This window comes from Hyaena hyaena, unplaced genomic scaffold, assembly GCF_003009895.1.
Source record: "Hyaena hyaena isolate Hyena2069 unplaced genomic scaffold, ASM300989v1 scaffold_245, whole genome shotgun sequence".
Classification (NCBI taxonomy): domain Eukaryota; kingdom Metazoa; phylum Chordata; class Mammalia; order Carnivora; family Hyaenidae; genus Hyaena; species Hyaena hyaena.
The window spans coordinates 1,184,807-1,208,719 of NW_024080878.1; the positions used below are offsets into that span (position 1 = coordinate 1,184,807).

Below are 23,913 nucleotides of genomic sequence, written 5' to 3' on the forward strand. Positions count from 1 at the left end.
ATTCCTCTTTTGTTCCTTTAAGGAAAAAAGTCAAGATTATTGGTTTTAGGGGTGCCTGAGTGGCTCAGTTAAGCATCTGACTTTGGCTCAGGTCATGATCTTGGTTTGTGAGTTCTAGCCCCACATTGTTCTCTACGCTAACAGCTCAGAGCCTGGAGCCTGCTTCAGATTCTTTGTCTCCCTCTCTCTCTGCCTCTCCCCCACTCATGTACTTTCTCTCTCAAAAAATGAATAAACATTACAAAAATTTTTTTTAAAGATTATCTGTTTTAAATTAAGATACACAAAAAAAGGAAGACAAGTCTTCCACTCCCCAGTTTCAGAAATTCACAGCATTAACCCAAGTTCAACTTTTCTTCCTTCTCACTCTAACAGAATTAACTTTTTTACTGCCATATTACACACACACAATCTCACAAATTTTAAGAGAAATTCTTCCAATTTCAGACTCTTTTCTTCTGAGTTTCCTGTCACACTCCTCTGGGAGCATCGTGTGTGACTGAGTACTGAAAGGACAGTGAAAGGCTTTCTTCACTGTCTTAAGGCCAGACATCATTCCTGATAGGGCTGCAAACAGGGCCTAGTTCAGAGAGAGGACCTACTAGCTGTCACTTGCAAAGCATCTCACATCCTGGATTTGTCATAACCAAGGCCCAGTATCAGGTATCAGGAACTAACCCCAGTATTAATCCTTCTTTATGGGGAGAGGTCACTACTAAGACATTTGAATCAGATCAGAGGCCATGGAAATGGGAAAGAGAAGTAAAGTGTAGAATAGTCAAGAGCCATTGCTTGTCACTCTTAAGATGTCTTACCTCTCTCTGGTCATTATCTAAACGCAGGTGTTCTGTGTGCTGCTTCTGCCTATCTTTCCGCCTCCACTGAGCAGGGGCATTCCTTTTTGTCCACCTGATAGAATCCAAGCAGGCAATTATGAACATCGCACTAAGAAAGTAGGGTCAAGATACTGATAAGAGAGAACCTGAATGTCGAGGGGATAATGCTGGGCACGGGGAAACTACCTAACAGTCACCAGAGATGGCTCAGACACCTTGAGGAAAAGTAGCTGAGAGCTCAGTGACTGGGGAAGAAAGAGAACACTCCCCAGGGAAAAAAGGCATATCTCTCTTAAAACACGTACAAAAACATCACATGCAGAACCAAAACTATACTCCTCTGTCTGGGCTTTGACACACTCATCTCCAAAAGTAACTTAAAAAGAGAAACCCCACTAAGGTATCTAACTTTCAGTTCAGATTCCAAATATTTCAACCACCACTTATTAAAGATACAATGATAGCTAGCTAGGTGTGGAATGGGATTTAGTAAAGAGATGAGTGCAACCTATCTGTAGCCTGGCTTTTTATAGCTTCTGGGCATCTGGAGCTATCCCAATTTGCAGAGTAGAGACAGGAGCTAATTCAACTGTCACCTGTATTATTGTTCAAATAAGTGAACAACCTGGATGGTCTGGGTCATCTCCATATTTGCTTTACAAAATTCCAGGGATCTTCTACAAGCTCAGGCCCAGATATGGGATAACCCTCATCACGGTGGTTAGGGAGCTGGATCGGGGAATCCCTGGGGTTGACTCACTTGTTGCTGGCTGGCCCAGTGGAAAGCACATCAGACTGCAACTTAGGGAAAAAGCCTGGCTCATATTTCCCTTGTCCAATCTTCATGTCAAGTAAATGGGGGTGAATCGCAGTATGGTCAATTTTTGCCAGACGCAGTTCAATTGCTTTCTCTGAATGAGAACAACAACAAGAAATAAGCCAAATATTTTTTAAATATACCAAATTCTGAACCATAAAATAGGTTTCAATACTTAAGATAATATGAATCATACAATTATGCCCTCTAACCACAATAATCAATAATATCACCTTGAAACTAAACAGCATGCTTCTATATAACTCAAGGGTCAAAAAAGAAACCAAAAGAGAAATAAAGTTTGAAACTGAATAAATATGAAAACACAAACTATCAGAATATGTAATTAAAATATTACTTGAAAGGAGATTTATAAGAAATATCTATTTTAGAAAAGAAAAGTCTCAAACTAATGACCTCAGCTTCTACCTTAAGAAACCAGAAAAAGATATGGAAATTAAATCCATATACAAGTAAATACAAGAAAGGAAACAATAAAGACCAGAGTAAAGTCAGTGAAACAGCAGAGACAGAAAATTAATAAATCCAAACAATGGTTCTTTCAGATCAGTAAAACTAATTTAAAAAGTCAGACTAATTAGCATAAAATGAAAAAGACACAAATTAACAGTATCAGGAATGAGAGAGGTGACACTGCTACAAATTCTATATATATTAATAAGAGACTATCACAAATAATTTAATGTCAACAAATATAACAATAGGTTAAATGGAGAAATTCCTGGAAAAATATAAACTGCAAAAGCTCACTCAAGAAAAAAATAATCTGAATAGCCCTATATCTATTTTTAAAATTGAATTTGTAAAAATAAATAAATAAATAAATAAATAAAATTGAATTTGTAGTTTACCTTTTTATTTTTTTTTTAAGTAGGTTTGACACCCATTATGGGACCTGAACTCACAACCCTGAGATTAAAAGTTGCTTATTCTACTGAATGAGTCAGCCAGGCACCTCTGAATCTGTAGTTTAAAACCTTCCCACAGGTGCCTGGGTGGCTGTCGATTAAGCATCCAACTCTCTAAAAAAAATTTTTTTTTTAATATTTATTTGGGAGAGGTGAAAGAGCACATAAGCAGGGTAGGGACAAAAAGAGAGGGAGACAGAGGATCCAAAGTGGGCTCTGTGCTGACAGCAGAGAGCCCCCAATGTGGGGTTCAAACCCACAAACTGCAAGATCATGACATGAGCTGAAGTTGGAGGCTTAACCAACTGAGCCACCCAGACACCCAAGGGTCCAACTCTTGATTTCAGCTCAGGTCATGATCTCACAGTTCATGAGATCAAGTCCTTGGGCTCTGCACTGACAGCACATAACCTGTTCAGGATTCTCTCCCTCTCTTTCTGCCCCTCCCTCTCTATCTCTCTCAAAATAAATAAACATTTTTTAAAAAATCTTAGGGTATCTGAGTGGCTAGTCTGTTGAGCATCACAGAGCCTGCTCAGGATTCTCTCTCTTCTTCTCTCTCTGCTCCTCCCTATCTTTCTCTCAAAATAAATAAATAAACATTAAAAAAGTCTTGGGGCACCTGGGTGGCTCAGCTGGTTGAGCATTCAACTCTTGATTTCAACTCAGGGCAGATCTCACATTTTGTGAGATCAAGCCCCACATTGGGGGGCTTGGGATTCTCTCTCTCCCTCTCTCTGCCCCTCCTCTGCTTGTGCTCTCTGTCCATGAATGAATGAATGAATGAATAGCTTTATAAAGCCTTCTCAGAAGAAAACTCCAGGTCTAGATGACTTCACTGATGAATTCTGCCAAATATCTAAAGAAGAAATAATCCAAGAAACTAAAGAGAAGAAAAACAATAGTTCTCAACTTATTCTTGGAAGCCAGCATTATCCTGATACCAAATCAGACCAAGAACAAAAATACAAAAATTCTAAACAAAATTTTGGTAAATCTAATAATATACAAAAAGGATAATATGTCATGACCAAATACAGTTTCTCTCAGGAATGTAAGTTGATTTACATATTCAAAACTCAATGCATATCATTCAACAAATTAAAAAACCCCAATCTAATAACCATATAATTACCCCCAAAAGGTGCACAAAAAGCATCTGACAAAATACAACATCCACTTCTGATAAAAACTCTCAGCAAACTAGTAACAAAGCAAACACCAACCAATAAAAGATACCCCTTGAAAAACCTACAGCTAACATCATACTTAATGGGGAATGCTTTCCCCCCAAATCAGGAGTAAGACAACACTGCCCATTACCACCATCTATCTGACACTGTAGAAAAGGTTCTAGTCAGTGCAATAAGACAAGATAAAGAAATAAAAAGGCATCTGGATTGGAAAGGAAAAAGTAAAACTATCATTATTTGCAGGCAATATTATCTATGTAGAAAATTGGCTAGAATGTACAGAAAGCAATTAGAAATAAGTATGGTATGGTTGCAGGGCACACATCAATATACAAAACTCTACTGTATTTCTATATATTTGCAAAGAACAACCAGATATTAAAGTTTTACAATACCATTTAAAATAACACCCCCAAAATGATATACTTAAAAGATAGATCTGACAAAAGATATGCAAAACTTGCACACAAAAACTGTATAACACTTTTTGAGAGGAACTAAAGAAGGTCTAAATAAATGGAGAGGTATGCCGTGTTCATGGATCAGAAGCTCAATAATATAAGGTGTCAATTCTCTCTAAATTGGTCTATAGATTCAATGAAATTTCAATTAAAAAGATGAAAAATGGAAAAAATGAACTTGGATCCTTAGCTTACACTATCTAAAATAATTAACTTGAAGTAGATTATTAGGGTGGCATGGGTGGGTCAGTTGGTTGTGTTCAACTCTTGATTTTGGCTCAGGTCATGATCTCCCAGTTCGTGTGATTAGGCCCCACAATGGGCTCCATGCTGAGGGCTTGGAGCCTGCTTGGGATCCTCTCTCTCCCTCTGTCTCTGCCTGTCCCCTGCTCATGTTCTCTCTCTCAAAATGAATAAACTTAAAAACAATAACAACAACAAGAAATGGATCACAGACCCAATAAAGACTGAAAATATAAAACTTCTGGAAAGAAATATAGAGGGAAAAAATCGGTCTGTTCTCTGTATTTAAGAGTCTCTTATGGTTTATCTCCCTCTGTTTTTATATTATTTTTGCTTCCCTTCTATTTTATATCCTAAGTACCACATATGAGTAGTCATATGATTATTTCTCTTTCTCTAATTTCTCTTAGATTAACACACTCTAGTTCCATCCACATTGTTACAAATAGCAAGATTTCATTCTTTATAATCGCCAAGTAGAATCCCATTGTACATATAAACCACATCTTTATCCATTCATCTGTCAATGGACATTAATTTAGGCTCTTTCCATACTTTGGCTATTGTTGACAGTGCTACTATAAACACTGGGGTGCATGGGCTCCTTCAAAAGAGCATTCCTGTATCCTCTGGATAAATACCTAGTAGTAAAATTGCTGGGTTGTAGGGTAGTTTTATTTTTAATTTTTTGAGAAAACTCCATACTGTTTTCCAGAATGGCTGCACCAGTTTGCATTCCCACCAGCAGTGTAAAGGGTTCCTCTTTCTCCGCATCCTTACCAACATCTGTTGTTGCCTGAGTTGTTAATTTTAGCCATTCTGACAAGTATGGTATCTCATTGGGGTTTTGATTTGTATTTTACTGATGAGTGATGTTGAGCATTTTTTCATGTGTCAGTTAGCCATCTGGATGTCTTCTTTGGAGAAGTGTCTATTCATGTCTTTTGAGCATTTCTTCACTGGATTATTTGTTTTTTGGGTGTTCAGTTTGATAAGTTCTTTATAGATCTTAGATACTAACCCTTTACCCTATGTCATTTGCAAATATCTTCTATTCCATCGGTTGCCTTTTAGTTTTGCTGATTACTTCCTTTGCAGTGCAGAAGCTTTTCTCTTGATGAGGTCCCAATAGTTCATTTTTTATTTTGTTTCCCTTGCTTCCACTGACATGTCAAGTAAGATGTTGCTGTGGGTGAGGTCAAAGAGGTTGTTTCCTGTTTTCTACTCTAGGATTTTGATGGCTTCTTGTCTTACATTTAGGTCTTCTATCCATTTTGAGATGTGTGTGTGGTGTAAGAAAGTGGTCCAGGTTCCTTCTTCTGCATGTCACTGTCCAGTTTTCCCAACACCATTTGCTGAAGAGACTTTTTCCATTGGACATTCTTTCCTCCTTTGTCCAAGATTAGCTGGCCATAGGTTTGTGGGTCCATTTCTGGGTTCTCTATTCTGTTCCACTAATTTATGTGTCTGTTTTTGTGCCAGCAGTATACTGTCTTGATGATTACAGCTTTGTAATACAACTTAAAGTCTGGAATTGTGATGCCTCCAGCTTTGGTTTTCATTTTCAGGACAGCTTTGGCTATTTGGGGTCTTTTCTGGTTCCATACAAATTTAGGATTGTTTGTTCTACTTCTGTAAAGAATGCTGGTGTTATTTTGATAGGAACTGAATTGAATATATAGATTGCTTTGGGTAATATTGACATTTTAACAACATTTGTTCTTCCTATCCATGAGCATAGAATGTTTTTTCATTTTTTTGTCTTCTTCAATTTCTTTCACAAGCTTTCTATAGCTTCCAGTGTATAGATTTTTCACCTTTTTTGGTTAAGTTTATTCTAGGTATTTCATGGTTTTTGATGCAATTGTACATGGAATTAATTTCTTGCTTTCTTTTTCTGCTGCTTTATTAATGGTGTATAGAAATGCAATCAATTTATGTACATTGATTTTATATCCTGCCACTTTGCTGAATTCATGGATTCTAGCAGGTTTTTTTTGGTGGAATCTTTTGGGTTTTCCATATAGAGTATCATCTCATCTTCAAAGAGTGAAAGTCTGACTTCTCTGCTGATGTGGATGCCTTTTACTTCTTTGTGTTGTCTGACTGCTGAGGCTAGGATTTCCAATACTATGTTAAGTAACAGTGGCGAGAGTGCACATTCTTGTCATGTTCCTGACCTTAAGGGAAAGGCTCTAATTTTTCCCCATTGAGGATGATATTATTGGTGGGTCATGAGTATACGGCTTTTAGGATCTTGAGATATGATCCTTCTATCCCTACTTTCTTGTAAGTTTTTATCAAGAAAGGATGCTGTATTTTGTCAAATGATTTTTCTACATCTATTAAGAGGATCATGTGGTTCTTATCCTTTCTTTTTTATTAATGAGATGTATCACATTGACTGATTTGCGGATATTGAACCAGCCCTGCATCCCAGGAATAAATCCTATTTGATCGTGATGAATAATTCTTTTTTAATGTATTGTTGGAGCCAGTTTGCTAGTAACTTGTTGAGAAGTTTTGTATCCATGTTCATCAGGGAAATTGGTCTGTAGTTCTCCTTTATAGTAGGGTCTGATTTTGGAATCAACATAATATTGGTTTTCCGTCCATTTCTATTTTTTGGAACAGCTTCAAAAGAATAGACGTTAACTCTTTCTTAAGTGTTTGGTAAACTTCTCTTGGAAAGCCATCTAACCCTGGACTCTGTATGGAGATTTTTAAATTACTGATTCAATTTCTTTACTGGTTATGGGTCTGCTCAACATTCCTATTTCTTCTTGTTTCAGTTTTGGTGAATTATGTTTCTAGGAATTTGTCCATTTCTTCCAGATTGCTTAATCTGTTGGCATATAATTGCTAATAATATTCTCTTCTGTTTTTATTTCTGTGGTGTTGGTTGTGATCTCTCCTCTTTTGTTTGTGTTTTATTTATTTGAGTCCTTCCCTTTTTCTTTTTGACCAATCTACATAGGGGTTTATCAATTCTATTAACTCTTTCAAAAAACCAGTTCCTGGTTTCATTGATCTTTTCTGTTGTGTTTACTTTTTTTCTATATCATTGATTTCTGCTCTAATCTTTATTATTTCCATGCTGTAAGTTTTGGGCTTTATTTGCTGTTCTTTTTGCAGCTCTTTTAGGTATAAGATTAGGTTGTGTATTTGAGACCTTTCTTCCTTCTCTAGGAAGGCCTGGATTGCTATACACTTCCCTCTTATGACTCTCTTTGCTGCATCCCAGAGGTTTTGGGCTGTTGTGTTTTCATTTTCATTGGTTTCCATGTACTTTCTAATTTCCTCTTTAATTTCTTGGCTGACCCATTCATTCTTTATTAGGATGCTCTTTAATCTCCAAGTATTCAGGGTCTTTCCAAAGTTTTTCCTGATTGATTTTGAGTTTCATAGTGTTGGGGTCTGACAATATGCAATGTATGATCTCAATTTTTTTTTTACTTGTTGAGGGCTGATTTGTGTCCCAGTATGTGATCTATTCTGGAAAATGTCCCATGTCCACTCAAGAAGAATGTGTATTCTGCTGCCTTAGGATGAAATGTTCTGAAAGTATCTTAAGTCCATCTGGTCCAGTGTGTCATTCAAAGCCATTGTTTCCTTGATGATTTTCTGTTTAAATGATCTGTCCATTGCTGTAAGTGGGGTGTTGACATCCCCTACTATTATGGTATTATTGTCAATGAGTTTCTTTATGTTTGTGATTAACTGATTTATATATTTGGGTGCTTCCACACTGGGGGCATAAATGTTTACAAGTGTTAGATCTTCTTGGTGGATAGACCCCTTAATTATGTCCTTCTTCATCCCTTGTTACAGTCTTTATTTTAAAAGCTAGCTTGCCTGATATAAGAATGGCTGCTCTGGCTTTCTTTTGGTGACCATTATGATAGATCGTTCTCCAATCCCTTACTTTCAATCTGCAGGTGTCTTTAAGTCTAAAATGGGTCTTTTGTCAGCAGCATATAAATTCTGATGCCCTAGTCTTATGATTGGAGCATTTAGCTCATTGACATTTAAAGTGGGTACTGAAAGATTTGAATTTAGTGCCACTGTGTTGCCTGTAGAATTGGAGTTTCTGGTGATGTTCTCTGGTCCTTTCTAGTCTTTGTTGCTTTTTGGTCTTTTTGTTTTGTTTCTTTTCTCCACTCAGAGAATTTCCCTTAAAATTCCTCACAGGGCTAGTTTAATGGTCATGAACTCCTTTAGTTTTTGTTTGTCTGAGAAACTCTTTATCTCTCTTTCTATTTTGAATGACAGCCTTGCTGGATAAAGAATTCTTGGCTGCATATTTTTCCAATTCAGCACACTGAATACACCCTGCCACTCCTTTTTGACCTGTCAAATTTCTGTGCATAGGTCTGCTGCGAACCTGATCTGTCTTCCCTTATAGTTAAGGACTTTTTATCCCTTGCTGCTTTCTTAATTCTTTCCTTGTCTGTGTATTCTGTGAATTCGACTATGATATGCCTTGATCACAGTTGGTATTTGTTTGTTTGTTTTTATTTTTTAATGTTTTATTTACTTCTGAGAGAGAGAGACACCATGACCAGGGGAGGGTCAGAGAAAGAGGGAGACACAGAATCTGAAACAGGCTCCAGGCTCTGAGCTAGCTGTCAGCACAGAGCCCGACATGGGGCTCGAACCCACGAAGTGCGAGATCATGACCTGAGCTGAAGCCGGGCACTTAACTGACTGAGCCACTCAGGCACCCTGGGTATATGTTGATTCTAATGGGAGTTCTCTGTGCTTCTTGAATTTTGATGTCTGTGTCTCTCCCCAGATTAGGAAAGTTTTGCACTATAATTTTCTCACATAAACCTTCTGCCCTTTTTCTCTCTGTTTATATTCTGGGACTCCTATAATTCAGCTGTTTTTCCTTTTTAATGTGTCACTGTGTTCTCTAAGTCTTGTATCATGCTCTTTTGGCTTGTTTCTCTTTTTGTTTCATTATTCTTCATAATTTTGTCTTTTATATCACTGATTTGCTGCTCTGCTTCATCCATCCTTGCCGTCGTGGCATTCATTTGAGATTGCATCTCAGTTACGGCATTTTTAATTTTGTCCTGACGATTTTACTTCTTTTATCTCTGCAGAAAGGGATTCTATGCTTTTTTCAACCCCAAGTAGTATTCTTATTATTGTGGTTTTAAATTCTAGTTCAGACATATCTGTGTTGATTAAGCCTCTGGATGTCATTTCTTTCTGTTCTTTTTTTAGAGGTGAATTACTTCATTTTATCATTTTAGAGGTAGAAAAAATTTAGTAAAATTAAAAATTAAAATTAAAAAATTAAAAACAAAACAAAAAATCAAATAAAGAATGCTAGATCCTAAGTATATTTTGGTCTACCTGTTGAAAGAAGCCTGATAGAATAGAGAAAAAAAGAAAAGAAAGGGGGAAAAGGTAAGAAAATATTTAAAAATTAAAAAAATTATATAATACAGACTAAAATGAAATAGAACAAAAACATTTTCAATTAAAAATACAATAATTTTTTTAATTTTTAAAAAAGAAAACAATAAATTTTTCTTTCTGTATCTAAGACAAAAACTACGAAAAACTTAAAGACAAGCAAAAAACAAAACAAACATGAATAAATGAACCAGCAAACAGAATAAAACCCAAATGAAGTTATATCCAATTTCCTCTAGAACTCAAACTATGAAGCACTGTATAGTCCAGACACTAAACAGGCAGAGAGACTTGTGCTGGTCTTCTAGGGGATGTGCTTAGAGAGTGCAGTTGGGCAGAGCATGGTGTAATGGCTCCGTTCTCCACTAGATGGCGCTGCTTACCTTATTGGGGTTGATCAGTGTGGCACGTGTGCACTTGCATGCACCTGAGAGATGGAATGGCTTCACCAAGCTCCCTAGTCCCTGCCACAGGAATTCTGCACCCTCACCAACCTATGATCACATACCCTTCCTTTGTCTCATTCAGGCCTCTGTCCAGCCTGGCAGGCTGACAGCACTTCCTTCCCTCCAGAGTTATCTCAGATGGGGTTGCATTTCAAACCCCTCATTTCAGAGACCCCTGCAGCTTGGACCCTCACCAATTCTCTGGGGGAGACTCTCACTTAGCAATGGCTGGGTGCCGGGTTGCCCCAGAGAACGTTCGTGCAATTGCACAGGAAAAGAAGTTCAGAGATTATGGCAAATCACAACACACAGCTGGCACAAGGTTTCACTATACTCTGGTGTCTTTGCCCCAATACCAGCAAATGTGACTGCTCTCTGACGTCCACTAGGATCTTTGCCTAATGAGTGGAGGCCAAATGCTCTTCACACATGGGAACCACTTCTTCTACTATAGCAAATGGACCCTCAGACTCCACTGCCTGCTCCTGGGGATTCACCCTGATTCCTCACCAGAGCATTGCCAGGCACTGAGCTCCCGAACTTCAGACTCTCCGCCTCCACTATTTATAAAATCCTAACAGTATTGAAACTTTCTCCTTTCTCCCTCTCAATGGTTCTGGAGAACAGATTTCTTGTTCAGTCTTCTGCAAGTGATTTCACTCTTTCTCTCTCTTTCTCTCCAGCTACTTTCAGGAGAGTGCTTTGCTTGCATGATCCCAATTCGTCATACTCTCCCCCTTGCTCTTTCTCTGTCCTCTCTCTGCAAAAACAGGTTCCTACCCTCCAAGGCTTTTCTCTCCCCCAGTTCACCTCTCTATACCGGGTACCTGCCGAGTTCTGTGGCTCAAGTTATGCAGATTGTTGTGATAATACTCAGATCAATTTCCTAGGTATGCAAAATGGTTTGGTGCTGATCTAGCTGTGTTTCAGGGACAAGAAAAGCTGAGAGTCTCAATGAGGCTCTACCATCTTCCCCTGTCCCCCCCCCCCATTAAATATTTACTTATTTTTGGGACAGTGCAAACAGGGGAGGGACACAGAGAGGGGGACAGATGATTCAAAGCAGGTTCCATGCTGACAGGCTGACAGCAGCAAGCCTGATGTGGGACTTGAACTCATGAACTGTGAGATCATGACCTGAGCCAAAATCAGATACTCAGCTGACTGAGCCAGCCAGGTGCCCCAAGATCTCTTTTAAATGTAGCATTTTAAAGGATCTCCAACAAGATCTCTTTATTTATGTGTTTACCATTTTCCAATCAGCCTGCTTCAAGAAGCTTAAGTATAAGATGGGGTGAGGTGACTGAACTAGTCCTCAGTCCAGTGGCAAGAACCCTGCTCTAGAATGTCTGGAGTACAGGAGCACCTGGGTGGCTCAGTCGGTTAAGTGTCTGACTTCAGCTCAGGTCATGATCTCACAATCCGTGTTCAAGTCCCGTGTTGGGCTCTGTGTTGACAGCTCAGAGCCTGGAGCCTGCTTCCGATTCTGTGTCTCCCTCTCTCTGCCCCTTGCCTGCTCACACCTCTGTGTCTCTCTCTCTCTTTCTCCTTCTCTCTCTCAAAAGTAAATAAACAGTTTTTAAAAAGTTTAGAATATTTGGAGTACATCATCTCTCTGGGGCATACCCAAGATATTTCCATTATTCCTAGGAGCAGAGCATAGAGCTGCCGAAGGGTTTGTGACACCAATTTTACTGAAATGAATCGTATGAAAGAGGGTTAGCTGATCCTCCTTCCATATCCCATGAGAACAGACACAAGTCCTGGTCACAACTGAGACCAGAGTAATTCAAATCAGCATGCTTCAGTGTTTGGTGTTCAACAAATGGATCAGAGAGGGACTAAGAACTGATTGTCTAAACACTTGTGGCAGATGGGCAAGGCCTCAAGTGACTAGAGCATTTAGCTTTATAGCCTCTAACTATAAGCAAACTCCACCCTTTATTCCAGTGAGTCATATACAAATACTATCATTTTCAAAGGTAGCAAAACATGAAGATTGGGAAGTCCTGATGTAAGCTGATGACCTGAAAGATGTTTCTCCAAACCCACATTCCTATAAAAATCTGTCAAGCTTCCCAGGGCCAAAACCTTAGGCAGGGTTCAGGAATATGAAGCCTGATGTATTTCAGGAGGCAAGGATGATTGTGTTAAAGAAGTCCACTTGCACAGGCAACATGTCCTCATTAGCCAAGAGGACTGTCGTCTTAATGAAAGGCTTGGACCAAGAGCTAAAAGGTAGAGACAGAAGTCTAGAGAATGTAAGGTTGATGAAGGCAGGAGTTTGTCCAAATTGTCACCAGTTTTATCTTCAAAACCTAGAAAAATGCTTGGCACATTCATTCACTCAGTAAATATTTGCTGAGCACTTACAATATGTTGAACATGTAATAGAGGTACTATACATTTTGGTAAGCGAATGAACAAAATACACAAAAAGGCTACAAAGACACTGAACAACCCACAAAGAAGTGAACACACTACTTAATCTGATACCTCAAATGAAACTATTTTCTAGCTAAACTGATCTAGATAGGGACTCTGTGAACAAAAAGGTCTTTTCAATCATGCTTGAAGCAAACAACTTTTAATATCTATATGTGCTAGCAGATTAGGGGCAAGAAAATGAGTAAACAGTCTCTGCTCTTAAACTGTTACTAATAATAGCTCAAGGGAACAGAGATTATAGAGAAGAGGCAACAACAAAGCACCACAGGAGCACAGAGGGGGAATCCACTGACGCAGCCTGAGGTCCTCAGGGAAGGGTCCACAGAGGGAGAGACATTTCATGTTAGTTTTTGTGGTAAACACTGTCTAGTGCCTAACCACAACTCATTCACCCCTTCTTTCTTACTAATAGAGCCCTGAGATCATTCAGGGTAATATTACACCCAGTTCAATACTCACTTTCACAGCCTCCCTTGCACTTAAAGATGGTCATATAACATGGCTGTGACTTATGGGACAACAGAAGTTGTTGGGCATTTCTGGGAAAGCTTTTGCTTTTGATACAAGAGGGAAAATACCGCTGGCATTAACCTTCCCCTCTTCTTGCCCTGAATGTGAACATAAAAAGCCTCTTGTAACCATAAAGCATCAAGTATGAATATAAAAGTCAATATGCTATGGATAACTGTGTAAAAAAATATATAATCTCAGTTCTTAATTACATTGTTAAGCAACTGAGCCAACACCAAAAACCACCAATTCTGCACTTCTTGCTAATTTGGAAAAAATAACCCCTACCTGTCGAACCCAAAGCTGATTAAATTCTCTATTACTACAGGACCCATTCCTAACTGACACAGTGGGTTTTTTTGTTTGTTTTGTTTTGTTTTAATGTTTTATTTATTTCTGAGAGAGAGAGAGAGAGCGTGCGTGAGCGAGAGAGCATGAACAGGGGAGGGTCAGAGAGAGAGGGAAACACAGAATCCGAAGACAGGCTCCAGGCTCTGAGCTGTCAGCACAGAGCCTGACACGGAGCTCGAACCCATGAACTGTGAGATCATGACCTGAGCCAAAGTCTTACGCTTAACCGACTGAGCCAGGTGCCCCGTAACTGACACAGTGTTAAAGGAGATGTTTGCTAGGCAAAACAAAAGGGAAAAGCATTTCAGGCAATGGAACTAATTTATGCAAAAGCAGAAAGCGGAAAAGAAGTTGGCATGTTTAGAAACAGGGACACTCTAGCGACATAATCCAAGAGTAACAGCAATAAGAAGGCCTCACCTGCTTCATCCACAGTGGCACACTTCTGGTACATGGATGTACGGAGAGTAGGTGTCCGAACATTCAACAGCCTGATTTTGTCTACTCGAGAATCAAATACACGGAGCACAGGATCTTTATCATCATCATCATGACACATGATTTTGTTGTCAATGAAAGAAGCAAACATCTGGGTCTCTAGGAATCTTGAGAGGAAGGGCAGATATGGCTCAGGCTGGTCTGACAGAAAAGATGCCTGGTTGGACCAAAAAGAAACACACAGTCATTGAGAGCCTTGACCAGCAAAGGCAACACACCGAAGGGATCCAGTGTTATATTTTCTCTCAAGTTTCCTAGGTCTTTATGAAAAGCAAACAGCAAAATCTCTTTTTTGTTTGTTTTGTTTTGTTTTGTTTTTTATTTATTTCTAGGAGAGAGAGAGAGAGAGAGACAGCGTGAGCAGGGGAGGGTCAGAGAGAGAGGGAGTCACAGACTGAAACAGGCTCCAGGCTCTGAGCTGGCTGCCAGCACAGAGCCCGACGCGGGGCCCGAACCCACAAACCGTGAGATCATGACCCAAGCGAAAGTCGGATGCTTAACCGACTAAGCCACCCAGGCGCCCCTCTTCATTGTTTTTTAACACTCATATAATTTCAGATATCCTGAAATTTTGACGTACTACCCCAAACTTACTCAGGTAACCTACTGTGGCAACCAATCTTTCCAGAATCTTGATGTTCAACCTGCACAGGCACCTTAACCTAAGAGAGCTATCTTGTTTCCAGCATATATACAATGAAAGAAAAACGCATCTTTAGTTAAATCTTCAAGAGGATCTGGCATATTCTCATTTCTCACCACCTTCCCAACAGGATTACTCACTTTATCAAAGTTTTGCATCTGCTCCCTGTTGGTAAACCAAGATTCCTTATCTTGGCTGGGCTGAATGACAAACACCTCATAATCTGCAAACATCTGAGTGAAACGATTTGCAAAAACTTCCCGGATCTGAATGTTTAGCTGATAAATCCTCAGTTCTTCCTCATCACACTGAACCTTCAGATCCTTATTGCTGCTGGGGTCTTCACGCACTTCCAGCTACCAAAAATGAAAAAACAGTTGAAAATATAAGTTTTTTCTTTATTCCCCCCAAACTGCAACTCATCTGTTCCACCCTCCTGCCCACCTCCAGTGGTCACTTACTTCACAGCAAATAGAGAAAAGAAACAAAAGAGAAAAACATCAGAAGGAAAAAAAGAAGGAAAGGGATTCTGACATGTAGAACAGAAAAATGAGGGTGTTCCACTTGCAGGTACCCAGGAACTTAATGAAAGTAGAGATAAGATTATGGGCAGAGAGAGATTCTGTAATAGAAGAAAAGATGCTACTTATCTCGAGGGTCAGAGAACGGAGGAAAGCTGGGAAATCAATTAGAAAATGATAACGCAAAGCAACAAAGTGAGACTCTGGCTCTCCCTTCATCTCTTTGATTTTCTCTCCCACATCACTGTCCTTATCTTTCTCCCTAAGAATTTTTCCTTACTGTGTCCAACGTCTCTAAATATTTCCCTGCTCTTCTTTAACTAGCCATGATTTAAAAAAAAAAAAAAAAAAATTCCCCTCTACTAACTAAATAGTGGGGAAAATGAAATGTTTCACACTTCACGAAAAAAAAAATTGCCCTTGGGGCGCCTGGGTGGCTCAGTCACTTAAGCATTCAACTTCTGCTCAGGTCATGGTCTCACAGTTTGTGGGTTGAGCCCTGCATCGGGCTCTGTGCTGATAGCCAGCTCGAGTCTGGAGCCTGCTTCAGATTCTGTGTCTCCCTCTCTCTGCCCCTTCCCTGCTCATGGTGTCTGTGTGTGTCTGTCTCTCTCTCAGAAATAAAAAAAAAATTAACCAACAAAGTGATTATATTGTCCCATTTTGCTTATATGTAATTTATAAAAATAATTTAACAATGAAATGGAGGAGGGTGAAGAGATGAGTAAAAAACTACAGAAAGCTGATAGTCTCATCAAAGTCAAGAAATGGAAAACTAACTTCATCCCAAAAAGAGGACTGGATGAGGGAGCGAGAGACAAGCTGAGGGCAAAGTGTAGGCTAACAGCACTGACCACCCCCGACCCGACCCCATGGGGGATACATGATATTCCTTGGACACTCCCGGCTACCCCAAACAGCAAAGGACAAAAGAAACAAATGGTTAAACTGATAAGAGTCCCCACCAGTTTACCAGAAAAAGGCAATCCCATCATAGCCTGAAGTCCAAGAACTCCCTGTCTTAATGTTATTGGTTTCCTAGAGAGAAATACAACCTTAGCTTGACAATAGCTAGGCCTGCAGTAAGTCTTTAGCATGTAAAACTCTCTTTGGAAACTTCCTGGTGACTTTATCTCCTCCCACCCCCCATAAACCAGTCCCCCCCCCCCCCCCACATTTACAGTACAGCTCTTTCTGCCCACGGGTCCTGTCCCCATGCTTTAATAAAATCACCTTTTTGTACCAAAGACGTCTTTAAGAATTCTTTCTTGGCAGTTGACTCTGGACCACCCCACCATGACCCCAAAACTTCATTATAAGGTACCCAGCATGTAAGGTGATGAGTCTTTTGATCTGGACTCTGGGTTACAGTGCAAATTTGGTGAGTCCTTTCTCTTTTCCTCCTTTACTCTCATTTCAGGGGCTTTCTGAAAAGTATGGTCTTACTGAACACTTTCATGTCGACTGCTCAGGCTGCAATCCTCTAGCATGTGGCTACTCTATGGGGAGGAGAAAGCCTGCCTTTTGGCTGTAAGTTAGTACCCTGACTGGAATGGTGATAAGACCCAGAAACTTGATGCCCTCTCTTTATTCCTGTCCTTATACAAAGTTGTCTGTCTTGGGCACAGGACAGCCACCTAAGTCACCAGGAAGGCTGCCAATCATTAAGACTCCCGTATGAGGTTTCCTCCTCATTGGTCTAACATGATCCCCTCCACATCTATGGTCTAGCAGCTTCTGGCCTTGAGATCCACATTGGGAGCTGGCCAAAACCAGTACCCGACTGAATTAAAACCCGACCAGGGACCATTTCCTAGGGAGGCTGGCTATAAAGACTATGTGTTGGAATGTCGCTTAAATCATGATGAATTTCTATCTGTACTGCTTTCCATCAATGTCCTCTATCAACTACTACTTAAATTACAAAATTCGATAATTCCCCCTTATAAAGCTTTACCAGTGTCTTCCATGGGTTAAAAAATGGTGGCTTCTTGGTCTTCTCAGCAAGTCAAACTCGGTCCAAATGCCAGGCATCCATCTGTAGCCTAGGATGCAATGCAGAAGCGGGCGGACGCAAGCAACCCCCCTTCAGGAGCCCTTAATTGGTTGCTTGGTGGTCATAGTGATTTTGTTCGAGGTACACCTGGGGTTGCTTTGACACCAGGAACCTCTGACATATCCTGTACATGGGACACCACCCCAGAGTCGGGGGAATTCACAGGGGTAATGGATCTTCTCTCTACTCCTCTCTCTTTCTACTTAGCCATCTAGGAGGAGCAGAGGTGCTTCTCCTTAGTCCCCAAGGCCTCTCTCGGGATGCTTTTTAACCCACTGGAAATAATCTGGCTTACAAAATATAGAAAAGGACTGGTCTCCTATAACACTGCCTTAGTAAACAGGGCAAATGGATGGAAGTACCCTAGGTCCAGGCCTTCATGGCTCTACCTGGACCCAAGAGCCCCTTACGGAACGTGTCTGGTCAGTAACCAGACCAGTAAACTCCCTCCTGATACACTGGATGATAACTGTCTAAACAGGCCTCCTCCTAATAGAACAGGTTGCTGGAGGAAACACAGGTCATCCCTGACAAAGGGGACACTATTTCTCCCTCTTTTTTTAAAAAAAATTTTAATGTTTATTATTTTTGAGAGAAAGAGACAGAGTGCATGCAGGGGAGGAACAGAGAGAGAAGGAGAGACAGAATCCAAAGCACACTCCAGGCTCTGAGCTGTCGGCACAGAGCCCGACAAAGGGCTCAAACCCGTGAAACATGAGATCATGACCTGAGCCAAAGTTGGACACTTAACCCACTAACCAACCCAGGCGCCCTGTGATGCTCATTCTCTTAAGTAGACACAGGGGAAACAATTCAGTGTTTAAACTAATTTAAGTTTGCTGGTTTAATTAGGATAGACCTGTCTTTGGAGTTATCAGCATTAAATATGAAATTTTTATTCTACCAAGATTTACTAAAGGTCCAATAAGTTCATGTTATCTCTGTTGCAATTTGTGAGCAAAAAGATAACGTAAAATGACGGTTGATTTTGTCTGTTTCATGGGTAATTGTTAAGATAGCTTTCAAAGTCTTTGGTAACCTGAAACTTTAAAGTTTTGCTTGCACAATAAATGAGATTAAATTAATTAGACATCTAGTTCTTTTCCAAATTGGATAGAGTGCTAAACTTTGATTAGTGAACATAGGTTTGTGCTTTTAACTTCTTATTGCAGAGAAACTAAGGCTATTTGTGTCTATTGGAAAACATGCTTTGTGCTTAACTGACCATGAATTTGCCCTCTAGAAAACTCATGGAATAGTTTATGTTTGGTTACTAAATTTTCATTGGAGACTAAGGTTTCTAGGAGTTAAAATTCCGTTAAGTATACTTAAGACTGATGGAAATAAGGAAAGCAACTCTGTATGTAGGAAACTAGGAGATACGTTAACAAAGATAGATGGAATGGAATTGTACTTTTCGTTGAAGGTAAAAAGAAAGAAATTTTGTCCTATATGAGACCGGTTGGAGAGAAATGCCTTGGGACAAAATCTGAAGGCAAAGTAAAGTTGTAAAAGGTTCATGAAGGGAAATCTTTGAAAAGGAATTTTATGTGTGGTCAGGATAGACTAAGGTTGAGATGAATGTATTTTAAAAGTACACTGAGGGAGGGGCGCCCGGGTGGCTTAGTCGGTTAAGCGTCCGACTTTCGCTCAGGTCATGATCTCACGGTTCGTGGGTTCGGGCCCCGCGTCGGGCTCTGTGCTGACTGCCAGCTCAGAGCCTGGAGCCTGTTTCAGAGTCTGTGTCTCCCTCTCTCTCTGACCCTCCCCTGCTCACGCTCTCTCTCCTAGAAATAAATAAAACATTTTAAGAAAAAAAAAAAAAGTACACTGAGGGGTGCCAGGTGGCTCAATCAGTTGAGCGTCCGCCTTTGGCTAAGGTCATGGTCTCACGGTTCATGGGTTCAAGCCCTGCATCTGGCTGGGTGCTGACAGCTAGGAGCCTGGAGTCTGCTTTGGATTCTCTCTTCCCCCTACTCGTGCTTGCTCGCTTGCTCTCTCTCTCAAAAATAAACAAACATTAAAAAAAAGTTTTTTTTAATCTTTTTTTTTTTTTTTAGTATTTTTTTTATTGATTTCTAGGAGAGAGAGAGAGAGACAGCGTGAGCAGGGGAGAGTCAGAAAGAGAGGGAAATACAGACTCTGAAACAGGCTCCAGGATCTGAGCTGGCAGTCAGCACAGAGGCCAACGCGGGGCCCGAACCCATGAACCGCGAGATCATGACCTAAGCGAAAGTCGGATGCTTAACCAACTAAGCCACCCAGGTGCCCCAAAAATCTTTTTAAAGTACACTGGTATAAGGCTGAAATTCTGCTTTTCTCTCTTTACAAAAGACAAAGTTTTCTTGGATTGTTGATCTGCTCTTATTAAGAAAATGTAAACAGGGGCGCCTGGGTGGCTCAGTCAGTTAAGGATCCGACTTCGGCTCAGATCATGATCTCATGGTTTGTGGGTTCCAGCCCCATGTTGGACTCTATGCTGACAGCTCAGAGGCTGAAGCCTGCTTCAGATTCTGTGTCTCCCTCTCTCTCTGCCCCTCCCCTGCTCATGCTCTGTTTCTGTCTCAATAAAAAATAGACACCAAAAAAAAAAAAATGTAAACAAAGGTTACATTAGATTTCATCTTTATCAGACCTTTGATTACTTAATTTCTCAATGTTAAAGAAGCTAAGTTTTGCTAACAACTATATAACACTACATATTTGTCTTTAGGATCTCTTATGCCACCTTGGGTAAAGAAGTAAGATTTGTAATGATCTTTAATACTATTTAGGACATGCTTTATAACTTTCTGAAGTTTTAACAAACTTCCCAGGATTTAAAGGGTAAATGAAGTCTCTTTGACCTAAAATTAGTCCTTTTTGGCGTGTCTGGGTGGCTCAGTCGGTTAAGCGTCCAACTTTGGCTCAGGTCATGATCTTATGGTTCATGGGTTCGAACCCCTCATTGGGCTCTGTGCTGACAGCTAGCTCAGACCCTGGAGCCTGCTTCAGAATCTGTGTCTCCCTCTCTCTCTGATCTTCCCCTGCTCACGCTGTCTCTCTCTCTCTCAAAAATAAATAAAACATTTTAAAAAAAGAAAACATTTTAAAAAATAAAATAAAATTAGTCCTTTTTATTTGGTATGCTAAGTTACTTGGAAAAGCACTGTCAAATAATGGTAAACCTTAGGCTATATTGCATGGGTAAATGCTATAACTACTTAAATATATATGAAATTCCTAAAGTTTTAATGCTTTATCACTTGATATTCTGATTATTGAAATGTGTCACAGAAATAACTGAATTTCCTTGTTAACTGCATCATAATGAACTCTCATCATATCTTTAACAATGTCCATTTCTGAGACTTTGTCATTTATAATTGCTCTTATTCTCTCAACAAAACATATTTCATCTTCAAGAGCAATCATAAAAAGGACTTTTAGGACAAATATTTGACATCTTTAAGACTAATACTAACATGGGTTAAGATTTCCAGAACTAAAAAACTGTATTCAAACTGAACAATAATTAGGAACATGGGGCTAAATAAACTGAGGAAGATTAAATTTTTTGTGACTCTTGTTTGAAATCTTGCTGGTTCTCTAATGCTTGCTCTTCCAGATTAAGTAAACTTTCTCTTGAGATATAATATACAGAGGTGACATAAAGTATTCATTTGTAAACAGAAGCATTTATCTTTTCTCTCTACCTAAACCCTCTGAAATTCAAAAACTCTGAGAATGTATTCTTTCTTTCATGGCAATTACAACTGTTTACATAAATTCAATAGAAATCTCTTCATCTTGTAACATGACACCTCTGGAAATACTGGTTATCTTACCAAGGTTTTAACTAGAATGTCCTATTTGAATGACATGCATAGATTCAGATAGGACCCTACAGCTTTAAGGAACTAAGATTGACCTTATGAAATGGAATCATAAAGCTCCTTGGAAATGTTGGCTTGACCTTGCTTACAGAGTTCCCAGCAGCCTTACCAGCTGAGTAAAGAATGTCACTTCCTGGCAGGTGCAGGAATCTCAGGATATCTTGAGAACCTCGTGAAGAGTAATTTGCCCAAATCTACAGGTACTGCACGCATGTCTGATGGCAAGTACTTCACTTGGCTTCTGGCCTGGAGAGACTACTAAAAGTTCAATCTGGTGATTTCTTATAAAAGGTTCCAGCAAAGCAAACCTTAAAGATCCTTATGATCAATTGCTATTCTTGCTGAGTTTATGTAAAGAATTAGGTCAAGTTTGTTAAAACTGGACTTGTACTACAAAGAAATCAGTCTTGATTTGGGTGTCTCTGGAAATGAGGGTTTTTAGAAACAAATCAGTGTCTCAATAATGCACCATTATAGATGTTAAATTCTAGTTCTGTCTTTAAATGTTGGCTGTTTGCCTAAACTAGACAACTTTAGGTAAACTTCAAAAAATTGTCACAATAGCACAGGTATGGACAATCTCCTTGCTTGTCATTCTGTGGGAATAATGACCCCATGAACATATTATTTAAACAACTGGAAAATGGGATGGATTCCCTGAACAACTGTATATAAAAAGGCTTTTCTCACTATAAACTTATCAATAGATAAAGAATATAGTGCTTTACTACATTATTCACTTGAGGCAGGTTAATTCATAAATCTCTAAATATGCAAATCATATCCTTTCCAAACCCAATCTGACAGCTACTAGAAACCCACCCCATATAAACCCAAAAGACCTGGTTTAGTTAAAGGATTAAAAGTCTAATACAGCAGGAGACTTAATTCCAAAATGAAAAGGCCCCTACTGGGTCACATTATGTATTCTCACCTCAGTAAAACTAGAAGGGCATTCTTCATGGGCTCCCATATCTAAACAAAACCTGTACCTCCTTTATAGGAAATCAGAAAGGAAACTAATGTGCCTTCTTATTTCTGTGACCCTGTGGAAGATCTCAAACTTCTCTTGTGATGGTTGTACCTTTCTTTTTCATTCTCCTTTCCCCAATTTCCACTAACAATTCCTTCTTACAATGAGCCATTGTAAGAATCACCACAGACATCTGAGTTACAAACCAGAAAGACCAACCTGATTACTGCTGCCTGTTCCCACACCCATCTGAGGGTGCTTTAAGCCTGACATCTAAAAATCTCACTGGCAGCACTAGTAGACACTGGGTTTGTAATCTGCTTTAACCATTAACCTGTATTTTTGTTTCTATAAAAGTACCTCTTATTAATCACCTAATTGCTTACTAAACAAAACAGAGTCTATAGGATGGCTATATACCACCTGTTACACAGTTAAGGCCTTAAATGACTCTCAAAATAACATTATATTAAATACTAAAATAACTCAAATGCATAAAACAGTTCTACAAAATAGAACAGCATTTAGATGTTTTAACTGCTGCACAAGGTAGAACTTATATTCTCATAAAAACAAAATGCTGTGTATACATTCCAGATTATCACAAAAATATTTCTGGATTTCTAACTGACATGAATACTCTAATTGGTGCTTTAAACAATCCCTCTCTTTCGTTTAATGATTGGTTAAACTCTTGAACTGGAGGACTTTTGTCTGCTACCAAAGAACTTTCATTTGGGCTCATCTTTCTAGTTATTCTAATTATGTTTTGCTATTTTCTCCCATGCCTCTCTGCCTGGTGCCGAGACTCCATCACTGCAATAACTTCAAGCCAACAGATGCTCCTTTCTACTCAAGGAGGTTCATACATGTTGCCCATGTTGGATTCAGCTGCCTCTATGTTTTTGTAACCCTCCCTAAACGTTCTCCCAACTGACCAATATGGACCCATATAGGGAGGGACAACTCTACGCCCCTACTCAGCAGGTAGAAGCTAGAGAGGATGAGACTTTCCACCTTCAGCAATCTTAAGGGTCAAAACCTTAAGATTTAAGGGTCAAAATTGTTCAGGGGGGATATGATGAGGGAGCGTGGGGCAAGATGACAGCAAAATACAGGCTGGAACCCTCCCCCCCACCCCACCCCCGCCACACACACACACACACACACACACACACACACACACGCACACACACAAGATGGAATATGTGTGATATTCCTCAGGCACTCCTGGCTACCCAAGAACAAAGGAAAGGGTTTTAAGTCCTTGCTGTGGTAATGTGGGAAACTAAGGCAAATGAAAAATTAAATTCCCTTACTTCCTACAGCCCACTGACAAGTCCTTGAGACCATCAGAGTGATCTCCCTCTAAGAGCTCTGCTGCCTCAAGGATGACACTCTGCTGGGGGTAAAAGAGAACCTTAGCTTAACAATATCCCAACCTCAAGGATCCTGTAAGTCTACTTCTTTTATCTCAACTGCCCCAAGATACATGTTGGCAATCATACTCTAAGCTTTTGACCCTCAATATACATCTGAAGAGTCTCATGACTGAGGTTGTATTAAACAGTAATAAATGGTGTTTCCCTCGCAACAGCTAGGTCCTCAAGGTCCTGGAAACCTTGCTTGCAAAATTCCTTAGAGACTTACTCTAACCCTGACTTCCTCCCAACCTGAGGATATATA

At 39.7% G+C, this 23,913-nt stretch overlaps 1 protein-coding gene across 1 annotated transcript in view; it reads right to left on the reverse strand.

Annotated features, from left to right (window-relative positions):
• DENND5A (DENN domain containing 5A) overlaps positions 1–23,913 on the reverse strand; it is a 112,772-nt gene that overhangs the window by 26,311 nt on the left and 62,548 nt on the right. Inside the window, exons 7-10 of the mRNA XM_039244588.1 lie at positions 14,943–15,158; positions 14,082–14,316; positions 1,597–1,747; positions 816–909 (exon numbers count right to left, since the gene is read on the reverse strand). Of these exons, the coding sequence (XP_039100519.1) occupies positions 816–909; positions 1,597–1,747; positions 14,082–14,316; positions 14,943–15,158 (696 nt within the window). The remainder of the gene's footprint in view (positions 1–815; positions 910–1,596; positions 1,748–14,081; positions 14,317–14,942; positions 15,159–23,913) is intronic.